The 27181-nt window shown below is 40.9% G+C and overlaps 1 protein-coding gene across 3 annotated transcripts in view; it reads left to right on the top strand.

The window, feature by feature from the left end:
- The window catches only part of fam222ba (family with sequence similarity 222 member Ba), a 51112-nt gene extending 25755 nt beyond the window's left edge, over positions 1 to 25357 (top strand). For all 3 annotated transcript variants that reach the window (XM_043238745.1, XM_043238744.1, XM_043238743.1), the window contains exons 2-3: positions 14658 to 14874; positions 21807 to 25357. In XM_043238745.1, the coding sequence (XP_043094680.1) occupies positions 14793 to 14874; positions 21807 to 23503 (1779 nt within the window). In that variant the 5' untranslated portion in view covers positions 14658 to 14792 and the 3' untranslated portion in view covers positions 23504 to 25357. The remainder of the gene's footprint in view (positions 1 to 14657; positions 14875 to 21806) is intronic.
- The last annotated feature ends 1824 nt before the right edge of the window (positions 25358 to 27181 follow it).

The raw sequence follows: 27181 nt of genomic DNA, 5'->3' as shown, positions 1-27181 counted from the left end.
GAGTCCCTCTTCTAAGAACGGCTCCTGACGTTCTCTTGATGGATTCTTTGAGAACGGTGAAAAACTGAAATAAGCTCAGGGTCCAAAATGTCTCGAGCCGGAACCCATGAGCGCTCTTCTGGTCCATAACCCTCCCAGTCGACCAAATACTGCACTTTTCCACGGACCAGACGAGAATCCACCAGCCTGCGCACTGTATAAGCTGGTTGTCCGTTGATGATACGGGCAGCTGGGGCAGGCCTTTGAGCTGGGGACAGAGAAGAAGAAACAACAGGCTTTAATCGAGAGACATGAACGTTGGGTGGATCCTCATGGATCTTGGAAGCAGTAGGCGGTAAGACACTGGATTTATCTTCCTGAGGATCTTAAAGGGCCAATATAACGTGGAGCCAGTTTGCGAGATTCCACTCGCAGCGGAAGGTCTCTGGTGGACAGCCACACCCTTTGACCTTGACGAAGCATTGGTCCCAGCCTCCGCCTCCGGTTTGATTGTCTCCGCTGTTGTTGAGAAGCTTTCAGTAGAGCTGCCCGTGCCTTCTGCCAGGTCTGGTGCGACAACGTCCGAACCATTTGAGCAGCAGCTGGAACACATACTTCAGGCTCCTGTCCAGGGAACAAAAGAGGAGGGAAGCCATTCTGGCACTCAAAAGGGGACATGCCTATGGAAGAATGGTAGAGAGTGTTATGTGCAAATTCTGCCCAAATTAATCGAGAGCTCCAAGTGGTCTGATTATCTGCTGCTAAGCATCTCAAAGTCTTCTCTATTTCCTGATTCACCCTCTCTGTCTGCCCATTAGACTGGGGATGGAAACCAGATGATAGACTAATGTGTGACCCAATGATGCGGCCAAAGCCTTCCAGAAACGGGAGGTAAACTGAGAACCTCTATCAGAGACCATGTCCTGGGGGAAGCCATGAATCCTAAACACATGCTGCATTAGAAGCTCTGCAGTCTGGCTTGCAGTGGGAAGTTTAGGTAAAGGCAATAGATGACAAGCCTTAGAAAATCTATCCACTACCACCAGAATGGCTGTATTACCTTGAGATTTAGGTAGACCTGTGACAAAGTCCAGAGATATGTGTGACCATGGATGTTTAGGGATAGGGAGGGGATGCAGTAGTCCCTGAGGGTGGGTTCTGGGATCCTTATTCTGGGCACACACAGTACATGCAGCAACAAAAGTCTTGACATCCTCCTGCAGCTTTGGCCACCAAAACCTCCTTCGGATAAGTTTGCATGTTCTAGTAGCCCCAGGATGGCCAGAAGGGGGGGAAGCATGTGCCCACTGCAACACATCAGAACGTAGTTGATTAGGTACAAAGAGGCGTCCTGGTGGACCATTACCTGGATCTGGCTGCTGGTTTTGGGCTTTCTTAATGGCTGCCTCCATGCCCCACTGGATAGCTGCTACTATTCTGGTGGTGGGTAAGATGGACTCTGGCTTGGACTCCTCCTCTGGCAGGTCAAATTGTCTCGAAAGTGCATCTGGTTTAGAATTCTTGGATCCTGGTCGATAGGAAAGAACAAAATCAAACCGGTTAAAAAACAGAGCCCAGCGGGCTTGGCGGGAGTTTAACCTCTTGGCTTCCCTAATATAGGTCAGGTTTCTGTGGTCTGTCCAGATAAGGAATGTATGCTTGGCCCCCTCCAGCCAATGCCTCCACTCCTCTAATGCCACCTTTACTGCCAACAGCTCCCGGTTTCCAATATCGTAATTCCTTTCTGCCGCAGTTAGTCGACGGGATAGATAAGCACAAGGATGAAGCTTGTTGTCAACCCTGGCTCTTTGGGACAACACTGCCCCAACCCCCACATCTGAAGCATCAACCTCCACTACAAAGGGCAACTCGGGATCTGGGAGAGTTAAGATGGGAGCAGACGTGAAGAGCCGCTTTCAGCTTATTGAAAGCTTGGTTGGCTTTCCCTGTCCACAAGAATGGTTGGGCAGATTTCTTGGTGAGGGCTGAAAGAGGTTCAGCGACTGAGCTGAAATTCCTAATAAACCTTCTATAAAAGTTGGAAAATCCAAGAAAGCGCTGAACTTGCTTAACAGAACAGGGCTGGGGCCAGTCTTGCACTGCACGCACCTTGCCAGGATCCATCTGGAAACTGCCCTTAGATACGATAAAGCCGAGGAATGGGACTGAGGACACGTGAAAGTCGCTTTTTCTAGCTTGACAAAGAGGCTGTGTTTCAGTAACTGAGAAAGGACCTGTCTAACATGTTGTACATGTTCTTGATAGTTACATGAAAAGATGAGGATGTCGTCTAGGTAGACAAAAACAAACTTGTTCAGCATATCCCGTAGGACATCATTAATGAATGCCTGGAACACAGCAGGTGCATTTACTAGGCCAAAGGGCATCACCCTGTACTCATAGTGGCCCGTTGGGGTGTTAAATGCCGTCTTCCACTCATCACCCCTTCGAATCCTGACAAGATGGTAAGCATTTCGCAGATCTAATTTAGTAAAAATGGTGGCACCCTGCAGGATCTCAAAAGCAGTCGTCATCAGGGGCAAGGGGTAGCGATTCTTAATAGTGATGCGGTTAAGGCCCCTGTAGTCGATGCAGGGCCTGAGGTCACCATCTTTCTTTTCAACAAAAAAAAACCCCGCTCCAGCAGGTGAGGTTGAAGGACAAATGAAACCATTGTCCAAGGCTTCCTTGAGGTACTTGTCCATGGCAGTCCTCTCAGGGGCAGAGAGGAGTAGAGTCTACCTCGTGGTGGGCATGCTCCAGTTACCAGGTCAATGGCACAATCATATGGTCTGTGTGGAGGAAGGGAGGTGGCTCGGGACTTACTGAAAACCTCCCTCAGATCAGCATACTCTAAAGGAACTCGGGATAGCTCAGATGACTCAATGCTAACTTGAGGTAACTCAGGACGAGAATCCAAGGATCTTAAAATTACAGGTAAGGGGAGTCCTTGAAGGTTGGGTAAGTCTTGTTTGAGGATCTCAGGCCCCGTGGAGTGTGTAGACAAAGGCTCTGGGTGTGCCTCAGGCATCTCGGGAGAATGGCAAAAAGAGGGGGTAGAAACACAACAGTTAGTTCCCCAACTTTTAATAGCCCCTTTAGACCAGTCAATGTCTGGGTTATGAGAAGTTAGCCACGGAAATCCAAGAATTAAGGGGAGCCCTGGTGACTGTATCAGATAGAATCTCATTAATTCTTTATGACTGCCAATCTCAAACTGAAGTAATGATGTGCAGTGACTAACCTGTCCTGACCCCAGAGGTCTGCCATCTAGAGCTGTGATCATTAGAGGGTTTTGAAGAAGCATGGATGGAAGGCCCAAGCGTCCTGGCAACGTCTAAGTCAAAAATTTCCAGCTGCCCCAGAGTCGATGAAAGCACCAAGTTGGTGATGCTGGTTATTGTGAAAGATGGTGGCTTGGATTGTAGCTCCCGAGGTCGCAGGATGGGAGAAGATTTTTACTCTCGCCCAGTCCCCTTTCCTGGACGAGAACTGGCTTTTCCCGACAATTCTGGGCAGTTGGATCGGAAATGGCCAGCTTTGCCGCAGTACAGACAGCGCTGTTTCTTTCATCCGCCGATCCCTTTCAGTCTGAGTTAATCTGGTTCTACCTAGCTGCATGGGTTCCTCCAACTCATTGGATTTCCAGGGTGGTTCAACAGCATTGAAGGGTTCTTGAGGGCGATACACTCTGGTCTCCCCCGACGTCTTTCATTCCTTCGCTCCCGAGCCGATGATCTACCCGGATAGACATATCAATGAGAGATTCTAAATCTGGAGCAGGATCTCTAAATGCTAACTCGCCCTTAAGCTCGGGAGACAATGCTTGGTAGAACGTGGCCTTCAAAGCTTGCTGATTCCATCCACTCTCTGAAGCTAGTGTGCGCTCAATTGCAAACTCTGCCACACTCCTAGTGCCCTGAGAGAGCTGAAGCAAACGATAATCCACATCTCCTGTACTGGCTGGATGGTGAAAAACCCTCTTCATCTCCGCAATAAAGCTTTCACAATCTGTAGTGAGTGGTGATCCTTGGCCCCACAAAGCTGAGGCCCAGTCTAATGCCTTTCCAGTGAGAAGGGTAATGATGTAGGCCACCTTGCTACCCTCCGTAAGGAAAGCTACTAGGTTGTAGTTGAAATATCAGTGTGCACTGTGTGAGGAATCCACGGCACCTTTCTGGATTGCCATCAAATCGTTCTGGTGCTGGCAGTTTGGGTTCTGCCAGGGAAACTGCTAGCGCTGCAGCAGGATTAGCCGGAGGCTGCTGGGGTTCTTGACCTGCAGTAGCTGTGTCTTGAGCACTTAGGCGCTGAAGAATCTCTGTAAGAACCTGCTCATGTTGCTGAATGGCTGCAGCTTGTCCTGCTATGGCCGCCAAAATCCGATCCACATTGGAAGGTGGTGAAGTCTCCTCTGCTGTATTCATATTTCTGGTTCAGTCTTGCTGTAACGGTTCTGCTTTGAGTGGGGATCGAACCCAGGTCTACTAGACTCAGTGCTCTGTGTAGACAGGCTGAGCTAACTTCCCAACAAATGAATTCAGGTGCAGAGGTAGCAAAAGCCAGAGTCAAAAAGTCTTCAAAAATAAATCAAACTTTACTTGAGGAAAAGTCCAACAAAACAGGAATCAGTGACTCCAATAAACAGGGAAAAACAAAGTAGACATGATAGTCAAAAACATAAACTCAAGACAGACTTATCTCACAGTTGACACTGGAAACCAAGGCTCAAGACTGAACAAACAAGCATGGCACAAACTCATTAAATAGTGCTGAACACAGGTGTCACCTATCAGGGCAAACGAAAGGAGCAGTTCAGCAGAAGCCTGGAGAGAGGCGCCACCTGCTGACTAGGAGGTGTATTACAGTCCAGTGGTGAACTCTTACAATATATATATCTTAATTCAGCATTAATTTATATATGAAGATCCCAATAAAAGTATTGCAATAATACAATCCATTTTTATTTTACTTTTTTTTTGTGATTCCACAAAAAATATTAAGCAGCACAGCAGTTTTAATATTTACAATAAGCACCAAATTAGCATATTAGACTTATTTTTCATGTGTCATGTGACACTGAAGACTGCTGATAATTCGGCTTTACCATCACAACAATAACTTGCACTTTAAATGATATTAAAATATAAAATGTAAATTTAAGCGAAATATTACAGAAATGCTGTATCTTTAACAAATAAATGCAATATTTCAAAAACATGAAAAAATCCATCCACCCTTAAATAGTATGCTGTTCACAAATGATTGATTGATTTGTTATGGCTGTTATGGAAATCATCCATTAGCAATTCAGTCCGAGTTTGAATGAATTTTATAAATCCTTATCTAGTAATCAATCACAAACGACTGGAAAGGTCATGGAAAACATCGCTGGATTTCATCACTGATAAAATGTCACGCATAGGCTTACAGCATTTGATACTGTAGTAAGACTGGAATTATTTATTTCTTTATTTGTGTTGCTTCTAGTTTTTTTTATATTATAGACAAGATGATGAAGTAGCTGTACTGTCCCCTAAAGGGACATACGGGGCAGATTTTGAGCTTTGTGGTGAGCCTGCGTTGAGCGCCAGGGTGCTGATGAAGTTGATTAGCAGCGGCCAAAAGGCTGGGTTCACTCTCGCTCACTCATTGTTAGCGACATTACTGCTTATGCATCAGTGCCCAGTTTCCTGCGAGTCAGTGTTAAAGCTTGCACAAGCTGTTCTCTCGTAAAGATTAGAAAACGCTCACCTCCCTGACACCTCTCAAATGCCCGGGTCACTCCTGCAGTTTCACAGCAACTTACCGGACTGTAAAAAGCTTATCAACCCCGTCAGACGCGCTTCATGAGCTTTGTTACTTCAGGAATTTGCAGTGCCCTCTTTCTTTGTGTCAACAGCACCGTATCTGCGGTGATAGATGTTTGAGGGCTTATTGAGAGAAAGGGAGAGAGAGAAAAGGGTTAGGCCGAACTTGAAAGTCTGATGTGGGCTGATCAGCTTTCTGCTCACACACACACACTTCTGAACACACAATTGTAGGACGCTGAGATGGGAGCAAAATGAGTGTTTGTGATGAGGAAGTGATGTACTGACGAAGGGCGCATCGGAACGTGTCTCTGATAAATGTCAGGCACAAAGACTAAATGCTAAAGAGTATCACAGCATTGGACCAGCTAGTCAACTCATTTTTCACATCTCAGTTCAATTGACAAGGTTTTCAGTAATTGGAAATGGAAAATCAAGGAAATATATTGTTCAAGGCATGTGAATGCATCGAAAACGTCACCTTTGCCTGACAGCAGGCGTTTGTGTACATAAGTAGATTGTAAGACAACATCTGACAGTTTTATCGCAATCTAGAGCCAAAGCAGATTCTCAGCGAGTTTTCCTCCATGACAAGGCTTTATCTGTTTCCTGGAATCTGGAAAGTTCAGCTCAGTTATGGTGATTTGCTTGTGTTTGATGTGTCTGTTCCCATGGTCACATGCCCTTGTGAAATGTTTGCGGTCACGAAGCCAAGCGGCCTGTCTGTTTGACCATCTCCCCTGTGCAGCACAGCCCACGGGACGACAGAGGACTGTGGTGTCTGTCAGTGAGTACAGCAAAGAACAGTAGGAACAATAAGAACGTTGCCATTTATTCTCTTCTTTGTATATCTGTTCTCTTCATGCGGTATTGATGCGTTGCTTTGAAGTCGGTTTGTTATAAGGAGCTGACCTTGTGTAAATGTAAAAAACCGGAGTGGAGTAATAACAGAATGCTTTCAGTAGCCATGGGAATAGCTCTCGCTGCTCTTTCCTAACTATTTGCATTGGCGGAGAGATATGAACTAAAAGGTATAGCTGGAGTAGATCTGTGCTGTTTAATGTGCTACAAGATGCTATAAGATGCCGCTTGACAATCCAAATAATACAAAATAATAAAACATTAAAAATTAAATAAATGCAAACCATTCAAAAACAGTAGTTGAACATTAATACATTATACATGTAGTAATAATAAAAAAATGCTTTTTATATGGAATCAAAAACTTTTTGTGCAAACTAGTGTACCTGTAAAATGTATTTGTGTGGATGCTGCGGTTTAGAGGTGCTGGAGCAATTGAGCCGCCCACATCATGATGGATGAAGGAAGGGTACGGCTGGATGAGGCTGGCCATAGATCGTTGTAAAGAGGCGTAAACGTGACAAAACATGATGAAGATCAAGCTGCACTCTAGGCTGATTCAGTTCCCCTTCGTGTCGAACGTTGGGTTGCATCTTTGGTGTCCAGTAACAGTTGAAGGGCACAGGGACAGCTGTTGGGATGTGTTTGTTCATCTATTGCACTCTGGGATGAGATGGCAGCTGTTTGAATCTCAGAGAGAGAGAGAGAGAGACCCTCCCACTCACCAGAGGCAGACAGACAGCTTTTCCCCTGCCCTTTCAAATTTCATTCGCTTTCTTCCTTCCTTTTTTCCTTTTGCCGCAATTTATCACCAGGGTGTCCAATTTCGGATGAGCTGCAGGCGACTTGGGCAAACGGATGAGCAGTAAATGGATGAATCTTTTCATAAATGAAATTGTCTCACTCTGTCATTTCTTCATTCTGTTTTGTGAGCGATTTTATCCTCGTTTCTGTTATTGTGAACCAGCACAATCCTGGTATATAAAGAATGTGTGTGAGGTGACTCTCTCTCTCTCCCTTGTGGTTTTGCATCAGTGTGGGCATGTCATTGTGCAGTTGTTAAAACTTCAGTTTTGACTTTATATGGTCTTGCAAAGGTATTTTTGTTAGCGGCGGGGTGACTGTGAGGTGTTTAATAACTGATAACTGTCCAGTTGCATAAGGAGGCTGATAGGTTGTTAAAACATTTCTCATTTGATTTGTTTCTGCTTTTTTTTCCTCTGTCCAGTATGCAGAGAGAAACTACAGCAGACTTCATAATGCACCCTTAAATCTCTAGCTGGGTTTCTGTCTGCTTATTTTCATGTGAATTTTGGTGTTTATGCGTTCATAAAAATACTGGATGAAAACACCAGGATAAAAATAATTTCCTAAATGTATTTGTGAAGAGTTTATATGCATCGGATAACTCTTTAAGCATGCTTTTCATTATGTTATGGTGTTTTATGGTGTTTTATTGTGTTAGTTAGCTGTAATTGTAGATTTTTTTTAACTTGTGGCCACATTGTACTCATTTGTTTCTTCACTGTAATTTATTTAAATCTATGCCGGAATATATCATTCAGTCACATTTTCTATATTGAATTGCTGCTATACTGCAAATTGTTTAAAAATGTATGCATGATCTGAGTCTCTTAATTGATTCAGTCAAAAAGACTCAAAAGAATCAATTTGAATCAGTGTGTCAGTGATGTTACTCACTGAATCATGATTCAAAGTAACATTAATTGAGGCACTTATATGTCTTTCCTCTTCTTGTTTTAGTACAGCTTTTAATGTGTAATCTTTAGACTGAATTTGGAAACTCGTTTAAAATAGTACTGAAAAACGTATACGATTTTGGAACTGCATTTTCTAGTCATGATGAGACTAAAGATTCTTTAGTTTCCGAGTGTTTAAAGCTTGTGTGTGTATAGCAGTTCTGTCTCTCTTCTGCTCTGCTGCTTTTTTTTCAGCTTTATTTTTTTTTTGTCACGTCTGTTGGGCTTCACATTACACACAGCTTTGCTCAGGCACGTCCAGATATAAATAAAAACCCAGAATTGGCCTGTGGTTCATTGTTCACGCATCACCTCACTGTAAATGGTCAACACACACACATCCACCTATATATGATAAGTCCCGCATATAGCTTTTCCTTGGTTACCGTTTGTATATGTTACAGTAGTAATGATAATGTCTATCAATGAATTGGATGCAAATCTGGCTCTGTCTTTCACTTTTTAATTTTTTTTGTGCATGCAAACACTCTCGCGCTTACTCACATTCAGTGGTTTGATCTTTCCACACGTTTGTTCACACTCTCACACACCCACAGATCACTCACTTTCCACTCACACCTTATGTTCAGTGGCTGAGCGATCATGAGTAGAAATGTCAGAGGCTCACTCACACTCCCATGATTAAATCGCTGGAGGTCACCATGTCTCTGTGCTGTTGGTTTGTCGAAGGCGTTTCTTCTCTTCGCTCGGTCTGGTCACTGTCTGCAGTCCCATTGGTAGCCCTTGCTCATTTGCAAAACGTTTATTGCAACGCCAATGGTCTCTGTCATATAAGTATTTTGTTTGTACTGTATATTAGGCATGTGATTGTGTTTCACATCACAATGATTGCTGAATTAAACCATGTTTGAAATAACTGAAGTGCAAAAGTATTAGATGTTGTTTTATAAATGCCCTGGCAAACACAATGCTATTTGCTGTTTGAAAGGATTTAAAGGAATAATTCCCCTAAAAATGAAGATATTTATCATTTAATCACCTTTTAGTTCCGAACCATCTTTTAAGTGCTTTTGCCATTTGTGTTCAGACCAAAGTTTTGTGCCGCATACATGCAGAGCTATAAATGTAATCATGGTAAAGATGCTAATGTGCATTTTAAAGCCCAAAGTATATAAGTAATAACACTGGTCCGGTCATTGTTTTACAACTATAAAAATAGGGATTGATGAGATTGATTTAAAGAGTTTATGAGAGTTTATAATTGTTGTTTTTTTGTAGTTATAACTCATAATTTATACTTTGAATGTTCAGCGGCATGCATTCTATGGGCTTAAGGAAAATCATTGAGTCTCCATTCTGCGGTGTCAGACAGCCAGTATCTCTTTTTTTTACGCTTTACCTCTTCTTTTTTAGTGGCTTTGCATTTTCTTGTTCTGAGTCCACATCTATCTTCACCTTTCTTTTTGTCTCACGCACTTCATGTGCTTAAAACTGGCACGGTTACACCAACAAAACTCTCAGAATAACTCTCACAGAATAAAAAAAAAAGCGTGCGAGAGCGTATCGTTCAGGGGATGTGCTTAAGTCATCAGTAACCCTCTGACAGCGACATGCTTGCACGTCCTCAACGCGCAGCTACAGCACAATCTATTCAGGCTGCTATAAATTGATGCTTAAAATGGGCCTGCGCTGATGTGAACGTTTATTTACAAGCAACATCTCTTTCTCTCTCTCCTTCCTATTAAGCCGCTCTCGTATTCAAGGGTAAAGCTTGTTTCTCTTTTGAAAAAATCGAAATGTAAGCTCTAACCCCCGCCCACTCGATATCCTCCTCCATAGTCCTCATAAATGATAATCACAATCTCTCCTCTCCACTCTTCCCCTGAAAAGTCATTTCACTCAATAGCTTTTTGTGTTCCTGGGAAACTATACATGCAAGCGTACATTGGATTTCTCGCTCACTCTATTGTATGTGTATATTTTAGTGTAATTAGTCTGTGTTTTTCCTGAGCGTAAAGGCCAGTGTAGGCAGATTGTCTGAGCTCGGGAGCTCAGCCCCACCAGAGCCTGATTACAGCTTACCGTAGTCATTTTCTAAATAGCTCACTTCCACTCCACTTTCCTCCCTCTATCCTTTCTTCTCCCACATACACCCTCCCTCTGTCCTCCCATGCACACAAAGAAAGAGAAAAAGCAGTGGAGAAAAGACTCTTTTATCAGATGCGGTCTGACCCAAACATCCCCAGCCATTGAGAATCTAGACTCACTTTCCCTCTTCCTGTCTTTCTCTCTTTCCAGATTTTCCACCAGCTCTGATTCATCTGAATTTACGTACATTTTCTGATGGGGCTTCTGCTCCATATAGCTATAGATTTTGGGGGGTTTTAAAATAAAATGCAGTAAGGACAATAATATTGTGAAACGTGTGTGTGTGTGTGTCTGACCCTAAACCTTAAAATGGTAGTACATGTGTATAGAACCTTTAACAAAAGAAATGCAGGATGCACCAAAGTAGTATGTATATTTTATTATATAATTTTTAAGATTTGCAAAATATTATATTTTGACAGTGTTTTTAAAGTTGCATCTCAAGGGAGCGTAGATGATGGCAAAGGTAATCTATATAAAAATAAGAACAGTAAGCATGCACAAGTAAAAATATTATACTGGCTGACAAATACTGCTATGATTCCATTTATCATTCCGTCATCTGTGTGTAGATATTTGTGTCTAGACAGGACTGGTTTGTGAGACTCAGCACACATACAAGCACTGCGTGGGGACAGGGGAGAGAAATCAAAGATTCAGGCTGAGAAGAACAGTTGAATGACCCATCATCAGTCAAAAAATCAATTGAAGACGGAAGAAGAGACCAAAGAAATATCGATCATAAGTGAACTTGTGTTTCATTCACTATTGAAACTTGTTGATAAAAAGATTTTGGTATATATAGAGTTGATTGTCTTACCCAACATTTCTGTGTAATATGTATCGTTGTACTAATTCAGTGCACCTTTAGCTTAGAAATAAAGGTACAAAAGCTGTCGCTTGGGCGGTACCTTTTCAAAAGATACACTTTTGTACCTATTAGGTTGTAATATGTAAACTTTAGGTACCAATATAAGCCTTTAAGGTACCAAAATGGACCCTTCGGGTGCAAACAAACCCCAGTAACAGCTTTTGTACCTTTATTTCTGAGAGTGTAACGGCAGACCATTGACATCAATTTTAGGTTGAGTCTCACGTGCGGAACATAAATTGAGTAGCTAATCATTCCCTCATAAAGCTCACTCAGAAGACAGCAGCCTGTGCAGACAGCACACGAAGCAGCTTTCAGATTATAACTCTTCCTCAGGTACATTTGATAGAGAGCGAGTATGTTTGTATCAAACCCTGCTGCGTTGTTAGTGCACTGGCAGGATTTTAATGAGCTGCCTTCATGACCTTTCACTACATACAAACTCTTCATTTCTCACTCTCTCTCCCAGCTTTGGCTGGCTGGCCTTGTGCTGCCCTGTCAGAGTTGTTTGGTGCATAATTGCTTAGTGTCTGAACAGTTTGTTTGCTTATACATGTTTGGTTTTGTCTAATGTCAGTGTGTAGTGAGAGGATGTAGTACATGGCTGTATGCGGGGTTTCTCACCACAAATTACCAGGCAATATCTATTGTTGTTGCTCTTTGTGCCCTCTCTTTCATGGAGTAAAACAACCCGAGCCAATGAAACTGAAACTGTGTCCGAATCTGGTGCAATATGACTAATGCAAGTCTTAGCTGTTTCAGTTAATATAAACTTGCACTGACTAATTTAAAAATATATATATCAATGCCTTTGTTTTGTCTCAATATCCACCCCAGTAATGTTTTTCTTCCTAAGCATGTTTATAAAATTAAATTCTGACTTCGTCTAAGCCCTGTCTATGAAACCAGGCCAAAGAGTGCATAGAGTCTCCATACTTATATGCTTGTTTTGCAATAAAGGAAAAATATATTATGGTAACACTTAGTATAAGGACCAGTTTTCATGCCTGTTATTAACATACTGACTGTTTATTAGTACTTATCATGCACATATTCTGCATGACTATATCCTACATCCCTAACAATGACTTTACTAAACTTTGATAAGCAACAAAATGTTGAGGCACAATTTGTAGTTAGTTTGTTAATTAGACCTTAAAATAATGTGTGACCAATATTATTTCAATATGCATAATCAACATGCACCCATTTTCATTTCCCCATCCAATTAAATGTACAGTATTGATTTTATATACATAAAGCATATCAAATGCAATCGTCTACTTTGTAAAAATAAAACATCAACATGTGGTTGAAATAATGTTTCAGTCAGCGGAACGTAAAAAATTAAGTTAATTGTGCTTAAAATACACAAAATAAAGTTATCATTCAGGTTTTTTTAAATGATTAAACTTCTTGCTGACAAATGGGTAAATCCTAGTGGTTTGAAGGATAGTGGTAAAAAATACTTTTTGGGGGCTGTTGTTTTGGATCATGTCATGTAAATCTTTAACAAAAATGTGTTTTTAAAAAATCCCTATGGGAAAAACATTTCTGAAACCAAGGCCACTAAAAACATAGACAGGCACTTTAGAATGCTATATAAAGAGCAATTTGAATCAGTCACATTTCACAGATGGACGGCGCTATCCTGTAGATACCACATAAATTAAAAAAAAAAACAAGCAATCAACAGAACATCCTGTCGCAGTGACAGCTGGTCAGGACAATTCCTCCCATTCTGTGCATGTGGATCTGTGCCCACACAGTCACACTAACTCATTGTGTTTAATGACTGATGGTTGAGGTGTCGGAAATGTTCTCAGTGGTCTGATTCTCGCCTCGCTGAAGTAAAAAATTAAAATGTGAAAGTTTGGAATTTAGCAAAGGTCACTCTAGATCACACCATTCATGCAAGAGGACGGGGCAAAGATACGGAGGTGAGGAGAGAGAGAGAGAGAGAGAGAGAGAGAGATGAAGCGCCTGGGGCACGGTCAGAGCACTCTGGCTGGTATGTTTGATGTTAAATTGAACCTCAGATTTGATATGAAGTGCTTTTGCCTGCTGCTGTATGATTAGTGAGAGCGGTTTGGAATGGAAAGGTATGTGTGGGGTTTTTGCTGCTCTGAATTGACAAAGAGGATGATTAAAGACATTTTTTTGATTTCCTAAGCTTCACCTGATTGATGGGATGGTTGATTAATTGACGTGAATCCAAAGCTTTGAAGCTGTCATAGCTGGGTTTATCGCTGGTTCTTTTTGTAATTGCAACGGAAACTCTGTTTGCCGCGCGGTTCATTTTTCACATAAATATGTGTGAAATTGCACTCCATCGCACATTTAAATTGATGTTTGGATGCATTCCTCATGACACACTTGATTAGAAGACTTGCTGAGTTTTAATGAATGCAGTGAAAATGTGTGTGTCAAACTGACAGATGGTAATTGTCTCATTGCTCTTGTTATGTTGGAAAATTATCCAAAACATGATTGTGAGTCATTTAGCTTTGCACCTTTCCTAACAGTAAGTTTTCAATGCACGCCATGCCTTTTAAATCATGTCTTTCTGAGGGCAAAAGAGACATTTTTAATTAGTTTGTTTTGAATATAATTTTGTTGGAAATCAAATTACTGACAAATGTTTAACATTTTTTTTAATAATGAAGACTGTAGGCATGCTTCAGTTAACAGACTTTGTAAAAGTTTGCATTTCAGAGATGTTTTGTTAATGTATTCCTTTGTTTTTACATTGATTGATTAGTGTTTAGCATTATAATTAACCTTTGTGTTAATGTATTATTACTGTCTGTCTGTATTTAGATTTTGTGGTACTAAATCATCTAAATCTGAAAAGCTTTTATACAAACAGCCAGGCATAATGCAACCAGCAGTATTATTCATGTGCTATTATAACATTTATTAACATTTTGAAGCTTTTGGTTTTATTGTGTTTTTTTCTTCTTTTTTTTTTTTTTTTTTAAGTAATTTTGGTACTTCAGCTTGAACTTGTTTTATTTCAGTCATCTGCCAAGGCAGTCTTTTTAATTTATGCTTGTTTAAATAAAACTTTTTCACTTAACTTTTCTTTTTTTAATAAATTTTTTCCCCCCCATTGATTATCAAAAACTTAAATGGCTTTGTTTTTAGTTAAGACTAATTATGATAACCACTATGGGCACTGCAGTTATAAAGACAAGTTAATGACAAAATGTTGATGTAGGTTGGGACCGTCTTGATCTAATTTCTCTCTTCTTTTTTTCTCTACAGTGTGAGGAGGAGTGTGTGGCCCATGTTGCTCTAGGAGTGACTGTGTGTGTGAGTGTGGGTGTGTGTGTGTGTGTGTGTGTGTGTGTGTGTGTGTGGGGGTGTGTGGGTGTGTGTGTGTGAGTGTGTGTATATGAGATGCTGGCCTGTCTGCCAGGGCCAGGTGATCTCTCCCTTCAGCTCCACCCCCACTCGCAGATGAACACTGGACTTCAGAAATGTGAGTGCACACAAAACACACAGTTCAAACATTTGGTGGTCATTTACTAACACTCCTGTTTTTCTAAATTATTCCCTTTGTTTGTTTGATGGATGCTGCGCGAAATCATACTTTTTTTTTTTTGTTATTGTTATCACATTTTTCACATTATGTGAGAAGTCCAGAAATTTAAATGTAAAGATTTTCAGTGAATAATGACTTGCTGGTTTCCTCCTTGCGCAATCAACTTTAGAAAAAAAACAATGCATCACTTTTTATAAAGATTTGCAGATACAAAGGGGAGTTCGTTAAAATAAACAGAAATATAAAAACAACAATAGAAAGGTAAGATTAAAAATGTTTATAAATTAAAAAATTACAATAAAAAAAAAGGTATGAACTTCTGCGTTTAAAATTAAAATCAGTGGTTATACTAATTTGAGCTGTTTTATATATTTGGCTGATACATTAGCAATAAATACACTGCATTTGTTAGTCAGAAGTGAGAAAAACAAGACCTTTATAAAGCAACTCTAAACTGGGCATGACAGGGCATGACTTCCTTAATAAAAGATGAAAAACATGATTGAGGACACCTCCAAAATAAACAAAACTATGTTTCTGCATGTAAACTACAAGAGCATATCTCTCATAATTACTACTTTTATGGTGCTTTTTGTCATCTTTTTGTTTTGGCACGGAAAAGTGCATCCTTTTGTGTTCGGCAGAAGAAAGAAAGTCACACAGGTTTACAATGACATGAGGGTGAATAACTGATGACAGAACTTTCAATTTTGAGTGAATATTCCTTTCATTCTCCTGTTTACCTTCTTCCCAGCAGTCTCAAATGAACAAAATGCGAATGTTCTTTCATGCTGCACATTTTTTTTATGCCACAAATTCATGCAGATGTTGTCAAAGATGACATTTAAATGCATTTAAGAAATGACAAGATGAAAACAGATATATAAAAAGAGATAAACGTCTGACGAGAGACTAAACAGAACCGAGAGAGAAAGGAAATGGAATGAGGGGGAAAAAGAGAGAGCTTTCGTTGGTGAGCAAAAGCATATTTCCAGAGACAGATTGTCAAATCCCAGGATTTTTATTAGGGCGGTTTACAAGGGCAGACACCTGCTGAACCACACCGCTCACAGAGAGATAGATTGAGGCAGATAAGTGGCATTCAGAGGCAGCGAGAAAATGAGAATCAGACAAACAGAGAAACTGAGTCAGTGCAGGAAATAAAGGATACGTACAGACAGAATATCTCGCCTTCTCTGTCTGTGGGCAGACATCCTGTCAGATTAGCTCTCCATCAGGATGACAAATTATGCTATGGAGACGCGCGGCCGGGGGAGTGCCGATGGCCCGGAGACTGATGAGTCTCACATCGCCTCAGGAAGACCCTCATCAGGCAGCAATTACTGAGAGGCTGGAGACATATCTTTAACTGCAGGAGAGAGCAGAAATCACAGAAAGACCGGAGTCGTATTTCTAACTAGTGGGAATACAGAAAGAGATGGAGTCATATTACTAACTACAGGAACTACAGGGGATGAACAGGTAGGAGAGAGGAAATGGAGGCATACCTCTGATACTGATGCCGCTTTCAGAGCGATAATAGAAATTCATTTCATTTATTGCCCACACAGTGAAGTGAGATCTGTAACTACAGGCCCAGAGTGTTGTCTGTGAAGAGAGAGATGTAAAGGATTCATTAGTTTGCCACATCCTTTGCCGAGGCGTTAATGATGACTTATAGTTTAAGTGCTCTGAGAGATTAAACGCCTCATAGAAATCCCAATGAACTGGACAAAAACAAATGAAAGTCAAGTTTTAACAGTAGCCTTTAAATGGTGAAGATTTGCTCAATTCCCCCTTCACTTTGACGGACCCAGGGTGCCTTTCCCAAAAAGCAACTGTCACAGGTTCCGCCATTACCGATTCGAAAGAAACTATAACACCCGTGGTTGTCAAAAAACATTTATTTATTTTTTTTATCTCTCAATTTTTTTTGTGTGTGTGCAATGCAGAGCTTTTAAATGAACCCTAAAATACTTAAGAATAAATCTGCAACATTTAATTGCTGTTTTTCAATACACTATGAAGCAACTGTCACGCTCAAAGACTGTTTCAGTATGACCTTTTCAATAATATGGTTTTTGTCAATTTAATATATTGTATAATTAAAAATAATGTGGAAGTGATAAAATAAGGTCGAGCTGAATGCTTAATCAAAATAAAATTAAAAAATTGCGATATGGCTTGTAAAATTGCACTTCGTTTAAATACCTGCCAGTCATAACCAGTTTTAGTGGTGTCTCAGGCTCGCTTTGCAACTGTTTTTTTTAAATTTGGTAATTTAGGAAATAATTAATACCACCCATTATCTGCATAGTCCAAATTCCCCCTACTTTCAGTCCCCCAATTTAAAAAAAAGATTAAGAGAAGCCTCAGTTGTTTAAATCATGTAATGTAATGATGCATATGGTGGTATAAACGTCCCATGGCATGTCATTAACTGCCCCTTTAAATTCATGTGCTCCCTGCTGTGGTCCAGATGTTACTGGAGCACATCTGGCACGTAGATTCTCTCAGGGAACTCAGGAGACACAGGAAGAGCCAGAATATACCTTGGAACGCAAACCATAGATTGGGGCTAAAAAAAGACAGTCTTTTGTCTAAATAGATCATGGTTGCATTCTCTCTCTCTGAACTCTTTCAAAGGAAGCTGAAAAGAAGGTGAGATGAGCGGGGAGGAAAAGATGGCTTTAGATAAGAAGAAAGAGATGAATAGAAGGAGGAGGCTTTGCTTCTCCATGAGGAATAACCCTATATAAGACAATATAAGAACACCCACTCAGATCAGCAGTCTCTCGGATTAAAGAGAGTTTAAAAGTGTGTGTGTGTGTGTGTGTGATGTCTTTGCGGAGGGGAAAAAGGCAGTTAGGAGATGTGTATGGTGTACTTAGACAGAAAAGGCTGACAATAGCTGTGTAACAACCCTGTGTGTCTGTAATGGGGCTCCTGGGGTTTGCCTGATTACTGTGATCCTCAAATCACTGCTGATGAGAGAGAGAGAGGGGAAAGGTTAGTGAAAAGAGCACTTTTAAAGGGATAGTTCAAACAGAAATCAACATTCAGTAATATTTTCTGCACACAAAACCAGATATTAAGCAGAATGTATGAACTGCTGTTTACACTACAACGTTTTCATTTCTTGTGCTCAGAGGCTGCAAAGTAGAATTTTGTGAAACAAAATGTTCTACAGCAATTACTGTAAATACAGTAAATCATTATAATATGTTGATTTGGTGCCTAAAATAAAAATCTTAATATTATCAGTGTTGGAAAAAATTAAGGTACATTCTGCATGATCTCAAATCTGTTAGTCTGACTTTACAAAAATAAATTTTGTTTAGATTTAAGTAAAGCTTTTGCACTTACTGTAAACGGGGACCTTACACAGCCATAGTCAACATTCACTTGTAGGGAAAAGAGCAGCTAGGGCACGTCTCCTTATATCTCCTGTTGTGTCCCACATTAGAGATTCGCACAGGTTTGGAACAGATCAGTGATGAGAGAACATTCATTTCTGGGTGGACTTTCCCTTTAATTACAAATCCCAAACTGGAGTGAGTCAGATCTGGCGCTGAGCACTAGAGATGCTAAAGTCCCCTGAGACATTTACATCCCAGTGCATGTTTAAATGTCACCTGATCACTTTCCTCTGCCCTGCTCTCCTGTCCTCAGAATGGATTGCATGATTGCCGACCTGTATGTTGTTGACTCATTCTAACAAGATTGACTCCTCATTATTACCGGCCGGCCTCCCCCGAGGTGTCACTCAACAGGGGAGAACGGCATAGACCGAGAGAGAGAGATGCGGTGGGAATAGAGTGAGAGAAAGAGCGTTCCCTTGTGAATTATTAGCATAATGACTCTCCTATTCCTCGCTCCTTGATCTAGTCCTGTGGTGGTTCATTTATTGAGCCCAGCGTGGCTCTTCCTCCTCCTCTTCCTCTCTCTTCTCTCTCTTTAGGAGGTGAGCAAATGTGGGCAGCTGGTAAAGGCAGCTGACACGGCCTGAGATTGGCAGGAAAGCTATTTAGCTAAGAAATGTCAGGGGCCATTTTGTTTAGTCAACAGCCCACATAGAGGGAGAGGGAACGTGTGTGGAAAAACAGAGAAAGACAGATGAGTGAATGGCATGGCGGCTGAAATGTACATCTCTTGCCATGTCATTCACAAAGACAATCTCTTTCCCCTCGCATGTTTACTAATTATTCATTATTTCTGGCTATGGAAACGTGTATATTACTCCCTGATCTTTTGTAATGTTCATTTTTATTACTTTTAAACATATTAGTGGCACTGAAAGAAAGTAGAAAAATTATGTGTTTATCAAAAAAATAATATCTTCCACAACAATGTTAATGTATGATGGAAGATAAGTTTTCCCAAATATCAGCATCAGACTTCCCAAGCCCTCCATCTGGTCATCAACAATTATGAGTATTACAACAAAATTTAACACTTTAGCATTTTTTTAAAACCTAAGTACAAGTTATGCTGTCCAACTGACATTTGTAATGTATTACATGTTTAGTCAATATGTCAGTATTTATCTACATTAAAAGGTTAGGGGTCAGAATAATATTTTAATGAGATTTCTCATTAAAAGCTGAATTAGTCTTAACATACTATTCAGAAATCATTCTTACATAATATGCCAATTTTGTGCTCAAGAACCATTTATTATCAATGCTGAAAGCAGTTGTGTTGCTTAATTGTTTGGTAGATTTGTTTTTTCGGAGTGGAAAGCCCAAAAGAACAGCATTTATTTAAAATAGAAATCCATTGCAGTATTATAAATGTATTTATCATAAATTTTACCATGTTTTAGTTCTTTTTTATGTTCTTCAATGCCAAGTATGTTAAAATGTTGTTTGTTATGGAGTGTTTGGTGGCTAGTCTTAGGTGTTTGGGTTGTTTGTCAGGGCAGTGTAAGCTGTGAGCAGTGACTGAATCCGCTCAGGCTGGATGAAAGAGCTCAGTCACAGAGCACAGGCTGTCTATCCTCTCACTGGGGATGAGGGGGCCAGGAACGCATAGAAACGCATGTTAATAATCTGTGTGTGTGTGTGTGTGTGTGTGTGTGTGTGTGAAACTCTATATCAGTTCGAGCAAGGGAAGTGCAGGTGGGTGCACATCAGAAGTCTCTTTCTATCGCTCTCTATCTCTCTTTTCTCTTCTCCCCTCAAGTGATGAAAGCTTGTTTTATACAAAGACCCCCTTTCAGCAGCCAGACAGCAGCTTCACAGAGAGCACTTATCATCCTCAATTTCTTTCCTCTATCCCTCTCTTCCTTTGTTTTTCTGTCTGTCTCTCACCTCCTCTCCTGTATTCTCAACCCATCGAATCAGAGGTGTCCTGGCAGGTGAGGATGTCACTCTCAGGAAGAACAGCATTGTTCTTAGAGCTTATATTGTGTGCAGAGACCGGCAGACTTATGAATGCAAAACCTGTTAAATAATTCAGCTCATTAATGTTCACTTTTAAAAGCATTACTGAGATACTGAAAAGAAGATCATATGTGTGTAAAAAATTAATTGATGAAAAGAGCTCACCAATTAGACAGCTTATTTAGAGCACAGAACATGTGGCACTAAGATGCTTACCGCATTAGACATAGACATACATGGGTGTTATATTTTTGGGGGACAGGTTTTACTTTCATATTCGCACTCTGAGACTGTAAGAGAATTCAGCACAGACACATCATAGCGGTGTTGTTAAATATAACAGAGGTACTTAACAGTCATTGGTGTTGTCTGGCAGTCTGTGTTCATATTGTGTGCGCACGTGTGTGTGTGTGTGTGTGTGTGTGTGAATGGTCTCTGCTACAGCAGATCACACTCTGGCATACAGGAAGCATGTTACATCTGGTAGTGAGAGAGAGAGAGGGGAAGTGAGAAAGTGAACACTCACCTGCATCTTTGTTTGTCATGTGATTTTACACCAAACACTCAGAGGGATTTGTATGAAATGCCTTTAAAAATCAGACGGTGAGCAATTCTGTCTGTGAAGACTATGTGGTCTGTACTGTAGAGAAAATCAAATATCAATGTACATTTACAGTAACACTATAAACTGTAAGTGAGTTTGTCACTTGTATATTTGTGCACTGGAAAAAGTTCTTTAAAGGAAGGGGTTAAACAACATTTTTATGTCTTTTTAATCTTATTAAAATTACATGTTTTTAATGCTTTAGAATAATAGTGAGGTCACCAAAACAGTGAAATGATGCCGATTAATACAAATGTGTAGTGAGAAAAATAATAAAAAAGCTAAATAATAAAGATTGCAATATTAAATTTAATGTCATGATAAATACTGTGAATTCAGTTAAGTGCGCTTCAGACATTTGACTGAAATATGTTTGATCAAAAATTCAGTAAAAAATATTTCACAGTATTGCTTTTTATCATTTAAAGTAACTGGCTTCTTTTAAGACATACTGTGTAAGATATTCTTCTTACAAAGCTAAACTGAATTTTCAGCAGTTATCACTTCAGTGTCTCACAATCCTTCAGAAATCATGGTGATTTGGTGCTCACGTAACATGTATCATTGTTATCAATGTTGAGTAAGTTTTTGATGTTTAATGTTTTAGTGGAATATATATGGTTAACCCTAATAAGTTTAAATATTACTTAAATATAGTTTAATACAAAATGTTTGTAAAATTATAAATTCCGAAAAAATGCTGAAAAAAATTAAGATGTTCTAAAGCACTTTCCATTATCTGTTCCTGTACTTTGTTTCCACTCTCTTGTTTGCCCTGCTCTTTGTACAAAATTGGGAGGTCATACTAACTCATTGTCCACTGTATTCAAGGCATAATGTGTTGTCTTTTCTTCTTTTTTGTCCCTTTTTCCTCCATATAGGGGACACTCCACAAAGGATGAGATCTGCTCAGTATCCAACCCCTGCGGAATTGGATGCTTATGCTAAAAAGGTTGCCAACAATCCACTCACCATCAAGATCTTCCCCAACAGCGTCAAAGTCCCTCAGCGGAACCACGTTCATCGCACAGTTAACGGACTCGATACAGCTGGGCCCCGATATAGTCCTTACCCCTCCTCTCAGGCCACTGCCAAGACCGGTCTCCTTGCCATCGTTAAAGTGCCCCTCATCAAGGGTGTCATCAAGGACTTCGACGGCACACGGGCACGTCTGCACCCGGAGGTGATAATGAATGCCGCCGGCGGCCCTTATGCAGCCACCTCGGCCAGCACTTTAAACCTGCACCACCCATCACAGGGGCCTCCCAGAGCGTCCCAGAATCCGCAGGGGCTTCCTCCACGCCCTCAGAATCTCCAAACTTTACAACAGCCTGGGCCTCCGCACCAAGGACTCGGACACCGACCTTCCTCCTCCATGCCACAGCAACCCCAGGGCCTTCCGAGGCCCCAGACTCTGTCCCATGGGCCTTCTTTAGGCCACCCCAGTGCCCACCAACCTTCAGCAATCCTGCTTCCTCAGCAGCACCTACAGAACCCCCCTGTGAGCCTGCAGGTAGGTCCTCGGAAGTTGCCGGTTGCAGACGCCCCTCCTAACGTGACTGTTTCTACCTCAACCATTCCATTGTCCATGGCCGGAGGGCTTCACCAGGGCCGTCAGGCGGACTTGAACAGCATAGTGCACCAGATAAGCCAGTTCTGCCAGTCTAGGGCTCAGGGCGCCAGTGCCACATCAATGTGTGAAGGGCAGATTGCCAACCCGAGTCCCATTAGTCGAAATCTACTCATCAACGCCAGTTCTCGAGTCTCAGTGCATGCGGGAAACCCTAATGCACTCGCACCCGGCCTCATGCACCCATCGTGTGCTATTGGACCTCCCGATAAAGTGACTGCTTCTGCGCCAGTGAGTGCGATGCCTCCGCATAACATGGCCACAATGAACCACATGTATCACAGCGAGATTAAACAACAGCACCTGCAGCATCAAAGCCATCAACCACAGCGAAATCCCCAACAGCCGCAGATGAGGTCCTGGACTCAGCATCAGCTTGCTCACCTCCATCACATCTCGGAAGGGGGCGGACACCCCTGCAAACCCCCGAATCGTGACCCTGGCCTCCCTTGCAAGGGCATTACCTATCCCCCAGAAATGGGCATGGGGCAGCCTTATGCCATGAAACCCTCCAGCCCCTCGCCGCCACTTGCCAACAACAGCAACAATGCAATGCCTCCAGGCGCGGTGACACACTACACCAACGGGCAGTACTACCACCAGCCACCGGTGTGGGGTAGTATTCTTCCCACGCCCAACAGCGACAGCTCCGGCTCACAGGACCTCCCCGTGCCCTTCCATGGCACTGGCACAGGCAATACCAACCCCACCCCAGGGATGGACTGTGCCCCCGCCGGAGGAGCGGCCCATTACCGATTAGTAGGGGGTGCCTTAATAGGGCAGACTAATCTGATGCAAACGGCAGATTGCATGGGAGGGGACTTCCAGACGCCCTGCTTCCGAGATCAGAATCTCATCCTGATGGGGAAAATGCACAGGCCACCCCCTATGGGCCGGGTAGTGGTCCCCCCCTCTGAGACGCAAGGCCAGCACCCAGGGTACAGATAAGCTTCAGCCCACAAGCCTCAGACACAATCTCTCCTCAGTGAAGTCAGCCACACACGTGCGTCCTCGACACCTCCTGTTAGTCTTAATGAAATTACATTACGAGAGGAACTAAATGAGCTCGAAATCTCAAGGATGATTGTTGATGAAACAAATAAAAAAACCAAAAAAAACAAGAATACAAACATGTCTAATGAAGAGCAGTGTTTTGTGTTATTAATCTTGCAAGTGATCAATTTTTTTTCTTTAACAAGTGCTTTTTTAAGGCACTAAAGGGATTTTTTTCCCACTTCTGTCTTATATATCTCCAGTTACCCGGATCTCAAGTGCTCCTGGGTTATTTCTGAACGTCTCTCTTGTGTTAGTGCTTACTTTATTGAAATATATTACAAATAATATATATGTCTTGTGAAATACATCACTTCTAAACTGAGGGCACCAGGCCTTCTGTTCATTGGACAACCAACCGGCTTTCATTTGACAGATCTTTGTTTTGAGCCCGTCTTATAACATCAAGATGGCTGACAGACTCAGAGCACTTCCCTCTTCAGCATGACACAGTCTTTGTCCTTTCTTTCTTTTTTTCCAGTGTCTGAGCTATGCGGGAATATGCCAGTCATTGGTTCTTTCAGACTGTTTCTAGGTGAAAGCTCTTGTCATTGGTTTCCAAACGAGAAGAGCTGCAGATGTTTCAATGTTAAAGCTGTGCCATTTTTGTTTTACCTGATCATTATACTCCCTTTATTTCTTAACATATGAGAAACTACTACTTGAATTGTATAGATGAGTTGTGCCGTTTCAGGTGGGTCGTATGTGGTTTAGCTGTACGTGGGTTTGCAGGACTAAACATACTACTGAAGGTGGTGTCTGTAGGCTTGTTACTAATATTATGATGTAGAAACTATGTACCAAATCAAGGGTTTATGATCCTGCGTTTTCTAATTCATCCTTTATAATAATGTAAAGTAGGAGTTGCTACTGATTCTTTTGTGAAGTGTGCTTGAATTGACCAAATTGATCACTTGCAAGATCATTTGTGGTTAAATTAAGGAGGACTTTTTAGAAGAAAAAAAAAGTCAAAAAGGTGAAACAGCAGGTGAATTGCTTATTTTATTGTACACTGGCTTATCTACTGTACTGCTGTAACTTTAAAGAAGTGTAATAACTGTGTATGAATGTGGCTGCACATGGATATGGGTTCACAGATTTGGTGTGCATGTGATGAGCGCAGGTGTGTATGGGCATGTGTGTGTGATAGTGGATGGGGTGTGTGTGCTGGTGGGTCAGATTGTCTCGACTCGCTGTTGGTTTGCCTCCCCTCAACAGCCCTCATGAAGCCTTAAGTATTCGGTCCTTGGACTTTCCTTTGACAACAAGCATGATTCTAATAAAGGTATAATGAATTCTGATTTTGAAAAATAGACTATAAAGGAACAGCATTTTTCCTTGTTTATTTTTATTAACTCGAGCTTTTGTTGACTAGAAAAGCAATTCTTTAGAATTACTTTATAATGTAAACGAAGAAATAAAGAATATTTTATCGTCATTGTTTTATAGCTGTGTGTAGTTCTGGGCTGTAACAAAATTCTTTTTATTCCATGTTTCAAAGCTTCAGTTTTGCAATTTGTGCTATTTATAATTCTGAACTAGATTTTTTTTTCCTCATTATTTAAATCTTTTTTTTTTTTTTTTTGCAATTGCTGTGAAATTAGAGAAAGCTTCTAGAAGCCTTTCTCGTATCTGTCACTCTGTGGCTGTCAATTGAATGCTTGGGAAGAATCTGAAGAGTGTGAGAGTTGTGCTACTCTTTTTTTGTAATATTGTAATAATAAAATAAAGTTCTAATTTATGCTTTCATGTATGACTCAATTTCAGTTTGTTGCTCTTGGATTGGTCACCCTGTGCATCAGTGTTTTCAAAAACTCCTCAAGCAATGACTGCTCATCTGGGTTGTAAATGTTTTGCTCTGACTGCTGGTAGCTATTGCAGGAAATACCAGACCGTCCCAAACTAAAAACATGAAAGCAAAAAATGAAAAATAAATGTTCTGTCTAAAGTGGGAGAGATACTAAATGGTTATTTTGATGATGTATTACTTTGATGATGAAAGAAATGTATCTTATTGGTGGTTCTAGTTAGTAGTTGTTATTGAATATTACTGCTTACTCTTGCAGGTTGAAACTCAGGTAAAGCAAACTAATGTAACCTTTGCTACTGTCACATCTAGCCTAAATCACCGAACAGATATAGAGAGATTGTACTTGTAAACTGTGTTTTGCGAGTCAGTTCTGTTAACAAGGTCTGCTAATATCACACAGCCAGTAACTACATAACTTAAAACTGGTGAGCATATTTTTTGACACTGGCCATGGATTTAACCAATCAGAATGAAGAGATCTGATTCACGCTTTTGCATAATCCATTAAATTTGATTCAGAATTTATTTGTATTTAACAGCATACATCATTCACAACATCTTTACAAAGCTTATACGTCCATTAAGAGTCACTATATTGAGTAAAACAGCATTCAGTAGTCTCCGAGAATACAGTGTATTTGGGCACATTTGAATTGAATAGTTCTGGTAAAGTGTCACATAATGAGATTTGAAAACAAAACCCAGAGGTGGTTCCTGGAGAACCTCTTCTCATGATTTAAAAGAAAGGGAGTTTTTATTCAGGACTGGAAAGTCAACATTTAGAGGCAAAACAGCTCCCAGTCCGAGTGGGGCCGCTTTTCCCCCTGGCTTTTTCGGTTACGCATGTTTGCAGCTTGTTTTATTCAATGGCTCTATATATCAAAGGGATACAGCGCCGGAAGTGACGCAGAATAGCCAGGTCGCCGCATTTAAGCCGTCTGGTGCGGATGTAAATTTTAGTTATATAAATGAGAGCACAGCAGGACATTCGCGATCTAGGGTCACGGCATTTAAGCTCTGCAGTGAAGTAACAGCCGAAAGACACGACCCATATCGCTGTACTTCAACGAACGGCGTGTCATTGGCCAGTAAAACAGATATAGAATGACATTTGTTTTCGCGTGTAATTATAGTGGAAATAGTTATACCGTTATGCGCAGGGATTCATCGTGTCCGGGTTTTATTTGCATCATCCTGTTTTGTTTATCGGTTGGAAGTCTCGCCACATCAGTCAAAAGTATCGCCACGCGACACCACAAGAGGGAGGTATATACAAACAGTTTGCACACTGGCCCTAACGTCGCTCCAGACGATATGTTAGTAATTAATTAGGTTGATACGCGTTAAACGTAAACTGAATGTGCAAGTATTTTACGTGATTCCAATCACTCTTAATCACTGAGAAGTGAGAACATAAATGTTCTGAAATAAAAGTCATAGCCAGCATTCAAACTTTGTACAGTTTGGCGTGCAGAGGGTGTGTGAGGGTCTTTCTAATTATGCAGTCATAATGTTTACTCATCTTTTTTATCATGGTATATAGAAACGTTTAAATGACCGAGGAGAAGTGTTACGGAGTTTTGAGTATTTTTACATTTTAAAAGATGTATAGCCTACTTCGGGTACTTTTGTAATAAAGAAACAATGTTTAAACAATTTTTTTATATCATAGATGGAAATTAATTACAATTGGAAATTATTAACAATTATTCTTAATTTTCCAAAAAAGATCCTTTAATCAAAATGACAATGAGTTTGAGACT

This window comes from Puntigrus tetrazona, chromosome 5, assembly GCF_018831695.1.
Source record: "Puntigrus tetrazona isolate hp1 chromosome 5, ASM1883169v1, whole genome shotgun sequence".
Lineage (NCBI taxonomy): Eukaryota > Metazoa > Chordata > Actinopteri > Cypriniformes > Cyprinidae > Puntigrus > Puntigrus tetrazona.
This window is presented reverse-complemented; position numbering and strand designations above follow the sequence as displayed.